Below are 13,556 nucleotides of genomic sequence, written 5' to 3'. Positions count from 1 at the left end.
AACATTTTAAAGAAATGTCCGAACTTGGATAAGAAACAAGTAATTACATTTTGGAGCTGATCCAGATCATTGTCTGTATTCAGGACATTTTTGCTATTGGGATGTAGGGGTGGAGAAGGTCTGTGCTCTCCGAGTGCTTTTCTAGTTTGATATTTTATCTTCAACAGCTGGCGTGGAGTCAGAACCTCTTCAAGCAGTGAAAGAGGTTAAGGTTGTGGACACTGGAGTCAACTCTGTTACCTTATCCTGGAGGACAACAGCTGGTGCATCAGGATATAAAATCTCCTGGATTCACTTCATGGGTAGGCAATTAATATTCTTTGTGAGGTTATCATCATCTATGACCATGTAGAATTTATCCTTTCATTGAGCCTCGTTTTGCTTTTCCTTGCTCTAGGAGGGGAAGAAAAGTCCCGCCTTGTACCCGCTGGTGTTACAAGCTTCACAATTAAGAATCTACATGAAGGTTCGACTTATAAGATTCAAGTGTCCTCCCTAGCAGGCAGCCGGGAGGGAAGTTCTGTTCTGGTCACAGCACGCACTTGTGAGTTTTTTCTTATTTTATCCTAGACATAGAGACCAGAATCCCAAATTTTACTTTTTCTATTTTTTTTTGTCTTAATTCAACTTAAGTGGAGCTTCCAAAAGTGAATGGTTTCACGACAATGAACACGACAGACAGTAGCACAGTTCTGAGTTGGACTCGTGCGGCAGGTGCCTCTGGGTACCTTCTTAGCTGGAGACACATTTCAGGTCGGTGCCGACACACTCAAGTAACACCTGCGTCATTTTGACTTTATGATGTTCTCTTCCTTGCGTCTTGTGCCTAAGTCATCAGACTGTTTTAGAGGAAATATTCTCAATAATCATTTCTCGATCATGGCGTTACCGGGACTCATTCATCTCAGGGCTCTGCAGCGATTAAGAAGGATATAACTCGCACAATATGTTATTGCATTGGGTGTATTGAATCACAACAGAGGCACTCTTAAGTGGCGAGGGGAATAACATTGACATTTCTGCTTCACTCTAAAAGTGTACATTGCTAAAACCTAAAGTATAGTGACAATAGGAGACGTTCAATGAATGTGTGTCATTATTTATTGATTTGCAGTAAACTTTGTGTGTCTTTTCAGTGTTTGAAACTAAAAAAGAGGTGCTGGGTCCTGGTTTCACCTCCTTTAAAATCAGTGATCTCCTATATGCCAGAACGTATATTTTCTCCATTAGGCCTTTGTATGGGCAAGTGGAGGGGCCAATCAGCACTGTTTACCAGCGAATTGGTATGTAAGGCCCCCAGAAAGCCACCTTGTTTCAGAAAATTTGAATTTGAATGATTACCTATGCTGGTTGTGTGCAGTGGGACTACATCCTCCAACATCCCAGCCAGCAACAGCTGCTCCTCACGTCACTACCAACACCACAGTACCTCAGATGGCCACTCGGGGCACTGAGCACCCTTTTGTTGTGCCACCAATTAAACCCAACACCACCAAGAAGACCCCAAGTCATCACAATACCTTTGAAACTGTCGTCACCTCCCCCCTATATACTGCACCTAGCACAGAGGCCACAACACAACCTAAACCAGGTATTTTATACTTAATACATTTCCTATTATAATTCGCAATCACTGCTGATGTTTGTGGGTGGTCAGCTTGCAGCAAGAGTAAAGTAGACATGGTGTTCCTGGTGGATGAGTCGTCCAGCATCGGTGCAAACAACTTCAACAAGATAAAGGAATTTATATTCCGGGTGGCATCCTACTTCCCTGTCATTGGGCCTCAAGGCGCACAGGTTAGTGTATGGTGTCAAATAAATATCGATAGTATCAATACCAAGGTGGGTATTGGTATTGGATCGATACGCACGTGATGTGATCAATACTTTTATTGCAGTTTCCAACTACTCGCTTTTCTTCAGAGTTTATGCGAGCGCAGCGCCTTTTTGGGTCTGTCAGCGCAAACAAAGCATCTATCTTATTTTTTCTATACTGCTCACTCAGGCACACTTTGTTCCTCCCTATCCCTGCTCCACTTACTACTGATTTTATTGTCCACGAATATCCGTATTCAATCGAAGTTATTTATGTTGTTTCGTTGACTTTTTGTATATTGTTGCGTCCAAGCAGATTTTCCTCCCAGGGAATTTAAGTTGTGGTGGCTGCTCCCAAGTTCTTTTGATGACACATAAGCTAACTTCAATTTGACCAAAAGACAGAATGGGTATTTTGTGATTTATTTTCAAAGCTTTGAAAACAAACGTGAGACCAATCCAGTACAGAAGCGTTCACTCGCGCAGCTAAGATCGATCTCCCCCCCAAACCCACGGAAGTGCTGTCTTCTTCCATCTGTCCCTCGCTCCCACCCTCGTTGTTATGGCTACTCCCTGAGTTATGACTACTCCCTGCATACCTGCTTATCTCAAGGCCGACACACAGTACTTGCAGACCAAAAAGAGCACAATAGGAAGAACACTAGCTGTTTTGTAATATGACTATGAAAATAAAGAAGTAACACTTAAATATGGATATATGTAAAAATCTGCTTCCGTCAATATGCAATTTGGTTACATTGATACATTTTTGTACAACTCTTTCTCAAGCAAATGTGTAAATGAATATACTTGTGGGAGTTATTTTAAAACATTTTACACTAATGCAGGGGTGTCTAACTCATTTTAATTTAGGGGCCGCATGGAGGAAAATCTATTCCTACGTGGGCCAGACGGGGTAAATCATGGCATAATAACATAAAAATGCAACTACGACAACTTCGGATTGTTTTCTTTGTTTTACTTTGGCCCAAAATAGAACAAGCACATTCTGGAAATGTAAATATCACAAATAATCCTCTTGACAAAACACTTCAAGTTAGTTGAAAATACTGAGGAAAAAATTGGTGCAGTTTCAGAAACACCATGAAGAACACAATGAACTTAGACTTCATCTCATTGTATCTACAAAGCAATTAAACTTTAAGTCACAGCCCATCTAGAATTTAACAAAAACCAAATAAAGCATAAATAAAAACGCTTCCATGTATCAACTACCTCATTTGTCATTGTCATTTCCACTGTTCAATTTCTTTAAATTTGCAAAGAAGACAATTTTCACAGAACTATATCAAGGTGCAGCATCTCATGCAGCATTTTATGTGGGATTACCAATTGTTTATTGTACTCCTGTTTGTTTTATGTTGGGTTGAAGGGAAGGAGTCGCAGCCCCGCTTTACCGTGTACCTCTTGCTTGCTATACTTGCTCGCCCGGTATAACCCATTTTCCTTGCATACTAGAAATGCTATTGAGACACCCAGTGGACACATTTAGAACAGCAGTTTCTTTAATTTGAAAATGCAGCTCAATGTTACACTTAGCAAACTCATCTCGCATGTTTGACATTCCATTTGTATAGCATTTAGTTATTTAAACATTTTTTTATTGGTACAAAATATTTCTCCCAGAGCCAGAGGCAAATTCAATATATTTCAGAAAAGACAGAGTTAGACGGTAACTGTTTTAGTCGACCAAAAGGTGTGAAGGTCACATCTGTAGAGAAACCGAGAAATACAGCGCGAGCAAAACAGAGTCCGCACGAGCCCCAAGATTCTGCAGTCTGCTCTCGCGCACAGAGTGTTTTTTTGCACTCGGATACTGGCACTGTTTTGGCGCCATATTAGTGTCCCATTATAGTACTCAAAAACCCTGTAGAGAACATTGGATGATAATTGTTGTGTTGGATTGATTAGGTCAAGACACAAATTGGTCTCTTTCCTCACAGATAGCTGTGGTCCATTTCAGCGATGAGCCTAGAATTGAATTCCGACTCAATGATTACAAAGACCAAAACGCTGTGCAGAGGGCGCTCAGAGGGCTACGCTATAAAGGGGGCAACACCAAAACAGGTAAACAAAATACGCACATGGGAAAGAGTCTTCACGCTAACAAATGTACTTGAATGCACCCAGGAAAAGGCATCAGCTACGTCCTGCAGGAACTCTTTCAAGAGTCTCTTGGCATGAGGCAGGATGTTGCCCATGTTCTGGTTCTGATAACAGATGGAAGGGCCCAGGATGATGTGGTGCCACCTTCGAGAATTGCCCGATCTCTGGGTCAGTCAGAACGTAGTTCCTCCTCAATCTTCAAATGTAGTCAAGATTATCAAGACAATCATCCGCTGTGGGTTTCATTGTGTAGGTGTCAGCGTGCTGGCGGTGGGTGTCGCCAATGCCGACCTGCAGGAGTTGAGTAGAATCGCGGCCCCCAGTCGCTACAAGAACATTTTTTACGCTCCCACCTTCGATGACTTCCCTTACATAGAGACAGAGTTTCTCGGGAGTGTCTGCAGCGACGAACTCCTCTCTGAGTTCAAACTACATGAGGATGAGAAGGTAAACATTTAAAAAAAAAATGTTTTTAATACAATCAGTGACACTTGATTGTTGTTTATTTTTAGCTGACTCAGCTGGACTCGCCCACTGATGACCCAGACGAGCTGGCTAAACCTCGGCCTCCTTGCCCCGCCCAATGTGTCAAGGTTGGGTCATCAAGCTAATACAGCAGATCCCCGCATATTCACGATTCAGCATTCACGATTATGCAAATTTCTTGATCAAAACGTTTTGTTTTTTTTATTTGTGTGGAAACTAATCCATTTGTGCTTTTTATATCTAAGATAGGCTAAGAAAACCTACCTAAATGTAATAATTTACAAATATGTGATAATGAAGCCAGTATAGCACATAATTACCATTCCAAAACTCAAAATTGTTGTCTAAAGTTTGGTAAAAAGTGGTCTGTGCCGAACTGAATTCACGTCTTAACTCAAGGAAGATTGCTAAAGCATTCCAGTCTGGTTGTAAGTCCTGCCATATAGCACAGAAACAACAATTTAAAACATATCAGACTCTGGTGGCCCAGCCCTGCAGGTGCTTTTAAATTTGACACGGCGGACCACAACATCGTTTTGTCCCACCAAAAGACAAGTGCAGGACTTAAAGGCACTTGACTGAGCGGTCTTTTTCTGCCAAACTTGGGCCATTCACATCCAAACAACACCCTCTTGGCTGTGGAGTGACCCAAGGTTCAATTTTAGGTAATGTCTTGTTTCTCCTTGTATTTGCTGTCGCTGGATTACATTTTTAGAAAGACAATATATTTTTTTGTTTTGTTTTGCAACCAACGTCTAAGTACACCTTCTCTGAAAGTCAAAATCAAAACAGATTGATTCAAAAACAACCACCATGGTGTAAAAAAATGGCTGTATATCAATTTCTCAATTTAAATGAAAAGAATATTGAGATTGGGACTTTCAGGGCACAGACCACACCGGTGTCAACAGTGGCTTAGGCCCTCTACCTTTTTGCCACCACTGTGTTTTTATTGTCAGCTCTTTTAAATTTGCTATAAAAAAAAAATCAGCTCAGTATCTGAAGCAAGTTTTTTCTAGAGTTTTGCCTAACATTCACAATCCTTATGTATGACAAGAACACTTATGTTTTTCTGCTTTTTATTGCATTCTAACCAGTAAATACTAGTCTGCTTAAAATGGAGCCTATGGTAATCGCTCTCTTCTTCATATAAAGCGCTTAAAAACATCCAACATGCATCAACATTTTATACAGTATACATGTAAGTATATGAGGAAGTTACCTCTCTGTGACAATGTGTCGTTTAAAATAGATCCTTAACGTTAGCGCTTGTAATAACAATATCGCTCATACTTGGTTAATATTCAAGACACAAAATGTAAATGATGTATTGTTGGCAGTTTTTGAATGGTTATTCAGTTAAAGTTAAAGTTAAAGTTAAAGTACCAATGATTGTCACACACACACTAGGTGTGGTGAAATGTGTCCTCTGCATTTGACCCATCCCCTTGATCAACCCCTGGGAGGTGAGGGGAGCAGTGGGCAGCAGCGGTGCCGCGCCCGGGAATCATTTTTGGTGATTTAACCCCCAATTCCAACCCTTGATGCTGAGTGCCAAGCAGGGAGGTTATGGGTCCCATTTTTATAGTCTTTGGTATGACTCGGCCAGGGTTTGAACTCACAACCTACCGATCTCAGGGCGGACACTCATTACAGAGTACACACATTCAGAGGGCTTTATGGGCGGAATAGAGGACCTCCCATTGGCTCCATGTAAGTTGACTTTTACATTTATTTACGAATTAGAGTGCATTAAAAAAACAAAACATGTGTCTTCTTGTCTATCATAAAGATTATGAATTATAGGCAAAATTCCAAAAATTAAGTGCAGTTCCCCTTTAACTTATTGCAATACCCTTTATTTTTGCCTTGTCCTCTAAGGAGTCAGCTTGTGTAGTGAACTGTGGTGCCTGCATACCGCACTAATAGAGTAAATAATAAAACATAGAGTTAATGGGCATCTCATATACTTCCGTTTTGGTTTTTTCCGCCGTTTGCGAGTGGTCTCAGAATGTAACACTGGCGAATAGTGGGGATTTAGTGTATTACACATAAGTCACAAAGCATAAAAACGTCATATGAACTCTCCTCTTGTTTTTTCCAGGGACAGAAAGGAGAAAAGGTGATTTTGAATACTACCTAAAAATGTTTAAAATGTTTGTACAATAGAACATTCATGATAACATCCACATTTTCAGGGAAGCGGTTCTGGTCTTGGAGGTCTGGTATGTTCATCAAATATTTCAGTTCCTCTCTTTGAACATTTGTAGTTTCCTGAGGGATTTGTTGTTGTTTTATTTTTCATTAAGAAATTTAGGCAAAGTCCGGGACAATATGATCCGTTTACCTCCTCCAAGGGAGAGCAGGGAGAAAAGGTAAGATGTACACACTGTCAAACTCTCAAAAACTGACAGTTTGACTGACCATGAGTCATCTAAATGTCTCCACATTCATTTCACTCCAGTATTTGTATTTTGGAAGCTTGTAAAGCGTGTCATTGCTGTGTTTTATTCTGTTTTCCCCACCATATTGCTTTACTTAAATAGGGGCCTTCTGGAACAGATGGCATTCCCGGCTTGCCTGGACGGCCTGGAAGAAGTGGACTCCCAGGTTCTGGCGGCCAGCGGGTGACTGCATAGGGAAAAGAACAAACCCGCACTGACATTGTTTGAGTTGATTCTGTTAATGTTGTTGTGTTTGGCATTTCTTTATCAGGGACCCCCTGGTGTGACAGGCGATAAGGTCAAATACAAACAAAATAACGCACATATTGATGTCAGACTTCCACTTTTATTGATATTAATTGTTCTTGTCTGATAATGACAGGGTGCTCCTGGTCTTACTGGTCCAAAGGGCCAGAGAGGAGAGCGAGTATGTTTAGATTTCGTTGATATTGGTATCTTTTTAGAGTGAAACAATCATAAGAATGTGTCTTTCTTACATCCACGCAGGGAGAACCTGGTTATGTGATAGCAGGCCCGGATGTAAACTTGATCCCGGGGCGAAAAGGGGAACCAGGATCCTCAGTGAGTCCTTTTAAAAGATTTGTTTTGGTCCCGGATGGAATTTTGGTCAAATACTTTATTATGTGGCAGGGTCCTCAGGGGCCCCCTGGTATACCAGGCTTCATTGGAGTCCCAGGACTGCCTGGCCCAGCAGGACCACCAGGAATATCTGTCAAGGTATGAATATATGTAATATTTTTATTAGGGGTGTAACGGTACACAAAAATTTCGGTTCGATACGTACCTCGGGTTAGAGGTCACGGTTCGGTTCATTTTCGGTACAGTAAGGAAACCACAAAATACAAATTTTTTGGTTATTTATTTACCAAATTTGCAAAATCTTCCGCCAAAAATATTTTTCTTAGTGGAATATTTTATGTGAAGTAATCAGAACCTTGGATAGGTCAATAATTCGTAATAACATTGATTTTGATTCAATATTATGTTTTGAGCAATGAAAGTTTTAAAGAAAAAAAAACAGCTTTGTTTTATTAGTCAACATTGCAACTTTTTCTAAATTACATTTAACCTTTAAGCTTTTTTATTTCACTTTTTTTATGTTTTTGTTTATTTTAATAGTATTTTTAGAATGTGCTGTGGGCCTTTAAAACATTAGCTGTGGGCCGCAAATGGCCTCCGGGGCACACTTTTGACACCCATGCTATAAATAATAAAAAATAAATCTGATAAATCTATGGATAAAAAGTGGAGCCTGGCGACGCATGCGCGTTTATCATAACTCTCTCGCTCTCTCTGTCTCTGCCCCTCCCTCACGAATGCTGCTGCGCTCACAATTTGTTTTGTTTTTAACCCCTTCTTAACCCTGAACGTACATTGAAAATACACGCAACCCTAACTCAAAATGCCGGACATTTGAGGCATTTAAGAAACTCCGCCCGGACAGCCCCGCTAAAGGGACATGTCCGGTGAAAAGAGGATGTATGGTCAGTCTATCGTAGCCCGGTCGTTGCTAGCATGCGTGTGTTGTGCCTCGGTGTGCATTGTTTACACAATGTGCGCTACGCTACTTAATATGTCCATGTGGAAACTCGTTCGGTACACCTCCGAACCGAACCGAAACCCCCGTAACGAAACGGTTCAATACAAATAAACGTACCGTTACACCCCTAATATATATATATATACACTACCGTTCAAAAGTTTGGGGTAACCCAAACAATTTTGTGGAATAGCCTTCATTTCTAAGAACAAGAATAGACTGTGGAGTTTCAGATGAAAGTTCTCTTTTCTGGCCTTTTTGAGCGTTTAATTGACCCCACAAATGTGATGCTCCAGAAACTCAATCTGCTCAAAGGAAGGTCAGTTTTGTAGCTTCTGTAATGAGCTAAACTGTTTTCAGATGTGTGAACATGATTGCACAAGGGTTTTCTAATCAACAATTAGCCTTCTGAGCCAATGAGCAAACACATTGTACCATTAGAACACTGGAGTGATAGTTGCTGGAAATGGGCCTCTATACACCTATGTAGATATTGCACCAAAAACCAGACATTTGCAGCTAGAATAGTCATTTACCACATTAGCAATGTATAGAGTGTATTTCTTTAAAGTTAAGACTAGTTTAAAGTTATCTTCATTGAAAAGTACAGTGCTTTTCCTTCAAAAATAAGGACATTTCAATGTGACCCCAAACTTTTGAACGATAGTGTATATATATATATATATATATATATATATATATATATATATATATATATATATATATATATATATATATATATATATATATATATATATATATATATATAACAGGTTTTTATTTGTTAATAATTATATCCATCCTTATCATGTTTTGTACAGGGGGATACTGGACAACCAGGAGAAAAGGTATAATTATGTTTACATGTAATGATACCTCGGTTTAATCCGTTCCAAAAGGTTTGGAAGACTGAATCGAACGAAAACCGAACACATATTTCCATTATAAATAATGTAAATCCAATTAATCTGTTCCACACACCCAAACATAGGAGCACAAAATACATTTTATACATAAATATTCCAATTTTACATGCATAGGCAATGCAAAATACATACAAACAATAAATGCAATGTATAATCAGAATCAGATTAATTGGCCAGGTATGTTTAACACACAAGGAATTTGGCTTGGTTGACTGTGCTCTCTTAGTTCAATGCAATAAACAAAGACAAACGCAACAACTACAAGAGAGCACAGTGAGGGGGGGGCCATCCGCACCATCTTGGTTTGAAAACAAGAGAGAAACAGTAAAGAATACAAAGGACATAAAATACATTAAAGGCCTACTGAAATGAATTTTTTTTATTTAAACGGGGATAGCAGATCTATTCTATGTGTCATACTTGATCATTTCGCGATATTGCCATATTTTTGCTGAAAGGATTTAGTATAGAACAACGACGATAAAGATTGCAACTTTTGGTATCTGATAAAAAAAAAGGCTTGCCCCTACCGGAAGTAGCGTGACGTAGTCAGTTGAACATATACGCAAAGTTCCCTATTGTTTACAATGATGGCCGCATGAAGTGAGAGAGATTCGGACCGAGAAAGCGACAATTTCCCCATTAATTTGAGCGAGGATGAAAGATTTGTGGATGAGTAAAGTGCAAGTGAAGGACTAGTGGGGAGTTGAAGCTATTCAGATAGGGAAGATGCTGTGAGAGCCGGGGGTGACCTGATATTCAGCTGGGAATGACTACAACAGTAAATAAACACAAGACATATATATACTCTATTAGCCACAACACAACCAGGCTTATATTTAATATGCCACAAATTAATCCTGCATAAAAACACCTGCGTGTTGGTTATGCTAGCTCCTAGCTCCTCTGCTAGCTCCTAGCTCCATAGAACACGCCAATACAATTCAAACACCTGATCAACACACACAATCACTCAGCCCAAAAGACCGTTCACCTAACCCAAGGTTCATAAAGCTTATATATTTTTAAAAAGTTACGTACGTGACGCGCACATACGGTACGGTACGTGTTATGCTAGCTCCTAGCTCCTATGCTAGCTCCTAGCTCCATAGAACACGCCAATAAAATTCAAACACCTGATCAACACACACAATCACTCAGCCCAAAAGACCGTTCACCTAACCCAAGGTTCATAAAGCTTATATATTTTTAAAAAGTTACGTACGTGACGCGCACGTACGGTACGGTACGTGTTATGCTAGCTCCTAGCTCCTATGCTAGCTCCTAGCTCCATAGAACACACCAATACAATTCAAACACCTGATCAACACACACAATCACTCAGCCCAAAAGACCGTTCACCTAACCCAAGGTTCATAAAGCTTATATATTTTAAAAAAGTTACGTACATACGCAAAAAAAAGTTGCGCACATACGGTCAAGCGATCAAATGTTTAGAAGCCAAAGCTGCATACTCACAGTAGCACGTCTGCGTCTTTGTCATCCAAATCAAAGTAATCCTGGTAAGAGTCTGTGTTGTCCCAGTTCTCTACAGGCGTCTGTGTATCGAAGTCAAAAGTCCTCCTGGTTAGAGTCTCTGTTATCCGAGTTCTTCCATCTTGACGGCATCTTTCGGGAATGTAAACAAAGAAGCGCCGGCTGTGTACTGTTGTGGCTGACTACGTTCGAAAAATACGTCCATTTCGCACCGACAACTTTCTTCTTTGCTTGCTCAGCTTCCTTCTCCATAATGCAATGAACATGATTGAAACAGATTCACGAACACAGATGTCCAGAATACTGTGGAATTATGAAATGAAAACAGAGCTTTTTCGTATTGGCTTCAATGTGGAAGGCATACCCGTGTTCGCCGGTCTACGTCACGCGCATACGTCATCCTCAGAGGCGTTTCGAACCGGAAGTTTAGCGGCAAATTTAAAATGTCACTTTATAAGTTAACCCGGCCGTATTAGCATGTGTTATAATGTTAAGATTTCATCATTGATATATAAACTATCAGACTGCGTGGTCGGTAGTAGTGGATTTCAGTAGGCCTTTAAAGCAGCACAGAGCTGATGCAACCTGCCACTTCAGAAGCGCTATTTCTATATACGGCTACAAAAGTAAAACACAACAAAAAAAAGCAATAAAAAATAAATGTTGCGCACATGTGATTGCACAGCCAAACAAAACAAAAACACAATTTCAACACCCACATACACCCAGCTGGCCTTTGCGGTATTCCACGCCATCGTCTGCTGGGGGAGCAGCACAGCCAGAGACAGGAACAGATCCAACAACACAACCAGGAGAACATTCTCCATCCAAGGCTGCCCACTAGCTCTGGGCCAATGTCCAAAGTCCGCGCGGATGATCGAGAATCCGTCCCGTAAGACCGAAATGTCTGAAACATGCTTGTTCAGCCAGAGCTCCGTGAGGCTCGTCCATCTCGACGTGTGACTTCCTCCGCATCTTCGCAGAGAGCCCACAGCTGCTCTCCACAAGGCAGATCCAAAGGTTCACAAAAAAGCGCCACAAAGCAGCGCAGATGCCACAAAAAGGCCACTCCTTGTTGCGCAGTTTTAAAGGACCCGACCCAAAAGGCAAAATACATGTGAGGGAAACATCAAGAACGCACAGAGTCCACAACTTTCTTGCACATTTTGGCCAATTAGCTCCATTTTCCCAATCGATATTGTCGTCCACCCGGGTAGCTCAGACCTACTTCCTCTTCCTGTCTACAATGCTGAGCCTTCTGGGTAATATAGTGTATAAACATATACGTCTTAGTTTACATGTTTTTATATATTTATTTCATATATAAGCCAATTAAGGACATATTTTCATTTGCAATGCTGATGTTATGATCGGCTAGGACCCCAAAGCAGAGAGAGAGAGACTGCATAAAAAAACTATAAAAAGGTTCTAATAACAAAAAGCGCACTCGCACGAAGTGGAGAAAAATGCAAGGTAAAACCATAAAAGTGGAGGAAGCCACTTGAATAGGGACGGAACAAAAGGAGCGTTGAGCAGTATTGGAAAAACTGCAACTACCACCGATTACTCATTGAGTGCCCAGAAAAGGAGTCGTAGCCAACACGGATTCTACACAGAGAAAAGCTACGTGGGAGAAATACAAGATAACTGGGGCACCGTGTAACAAACAATCAACCTTAATTATGAATTAGTTATTTAAATTATTACTTACAATGAATTACAACGTTACATTAATTTAACAATGACCTCTGAGTATGTGCTTTTCATCTAGTGTCCACTTTGAAGTCTGGGTGGTAATAAAAAAACAAGTAAAGCATCAATACTGTATTTGTATTCCAATATTTGTTGCAATTCGATCCGTTGTGGTGAAGAAGGAGCTGAGCCGGAAGGCAAAGCTCTCAATTTACCGGTCGATCTACGTTCCCATCCTCACCTATGGTCATGAGATTTGGGGTATGACCGAAAAGACAAGATCACGGGTACAAGCGGCCGAAATGAGTTTCCTCCGCCGGGTGGCGGGGCTCTCCCTTAGAGAGAGGGTGAGAAGCTCTGCCATCCGGGGGGAACTCAAAGTAAAGCCGCTGCTCCTCCACATCGAGAGGAGCCAGATGAGGTCGTTCGGGCATCGGGTCAGGATGCCACCCGAACGCCTCCCTAGGGAGGTGTTTACGGCACGTCCGACCGGTAGGAGGCCACGGGGAAGACCCAGGACACGTTGGGAAGACTATGTCTCCCGGCTGGCCTGGGAACGCCTCGGGATCCCCCGGAAAGAGCTGGACGAAGTGGCTGGGGAGAGGGAAGTCTAGGCTTCCCTGCTTAGGCTGCTGCCCCCGCGACCCGACCTCGGATAAGCAGAAGAAGATGGATGGATGGATGGATTTGTTGCAATTCTGTGATTTTTTAGGTTAAGGTCCGTGGAACATTTAAAATATTGTTAACAAATTCATAAATCAGAAGATTCCCTGACATTGAATTAAAAAAAGCCTGAAAACATTGCAACTTTTGCTGTAACTTTCTGAAAAACCTGTCGCAAATTCAGGTATTTTAAGCCGCAAAAATCACACAAAAAAGCTGTAAAATCCTTATTGAAAACTCTTGTTCGCAAAGACATGAATAAACGTAGGGGAAGGAGAGGAGGGGTTGGAGCCACACAGATGCAACCTTTGTACTTTAATTTCTTTCTTCAGTTCAATAGTGTCT

General features: G+C 41.0%; 1 protein-coding gene across 5 annotated transcripts in view; it reads left to right on the top strand.

Annotated features, from left to right (window-relative positions):
• The window catches only part of col7a1l (collagen type VII alpha 1-like), a 131,587-nt gene that overhangs the window by 56,711 nt on the left and 61,320 nt on the right, over window positions 1-13,556 (top strand). For 4 of the 5 annotated variants that reach the window (XM_062064898.1, XM_062064899.1, XM_062064896.1 and 1 more), the window contains exons 18-36: window positions 168-302; window positions 398-544; window positions 634-753; window positions 1,137-1,283; window positions 1,361-1,591; window positions 1,658-1,797; window positions 3,780-3,903; window positions 3,967-4,110; window positions 4,196-4,389; window positions 4,455-4,535; window positions 6,533-6,550; window positions 6,627-6,653; window positions 6,738-6,803; window positions 6,975-7,055; window positions 7,144-7,170; window positions 7,255-7,299; window positions 7,380-7,454; window positions 7,524-7,610; window positions 9,255-9,281. In XM_062064898.1, the coding sequence (XP_061920882.1) occupies window positions 168-302; window positions 398-544; window positions 634-753; window positions 1,137-1,283; window positions 1,361-1,591; window positions 1,658-1,797; window positions 3,780-3,903; window positions 3,967-4,110; window positions 4,196-4,389; window positions 4,455-4,535; window positions 6,533-6,550; window positions 6,627-6,653; window positions 6,738-6,803; window positions 6,975-7,055; window positions 7,144-7,170; window positions 7,255-7,299; window positions 7,380-7,454; window positions 7,524-7,610; window positions 9,255-9,281 (1,916 nt within the window). The remainder of the gene's footprint in view (window positions 1-167; window positions 303-397; window positions 545-633; window positions 754-1,136; window positions 1,284-1,360; window positions 1,592-1,657; window positions 1,798-3,779; window positions 3,904-3,966; window positions 4,111-4,195; window positions 4,390-4,454; window positions 4,536-6,532; window positions 6,551-6,626; window positions 6,654-6,737; window positions 6,804-6,974; window positions 7,056-7,143; window positions 7,171-7,254; window positions 7,300-7,379; window positions 7,455-7,523; window positions 7,611-9,254; window positions 9,282-13,556) is intronic. The other variant, XM_062064897.1, reaches the window with a different exon arrangement.

This window comes from Entelurus aequoreus, linkage group LG12 (genome assembly GCF_033978785.1).
Source record: "Entelurus aequoreus isolate RoL-2023_Sb linkage group LG12, RoL_Eaeq_v1.1, whole genome shotgun sequence".
Lineage (NCBI taxonomy): Eukaryota > Metazoa > Chordata > Actinopteri > Syngnathiformes > Syngnathidae > Entelurus > Entelurus aequoreus.
The sequence above is the reverse complement of the archived record's forward strand: the minus strand, read 5'-3'. Positions and strand labels throughout refer to the sequence as shown.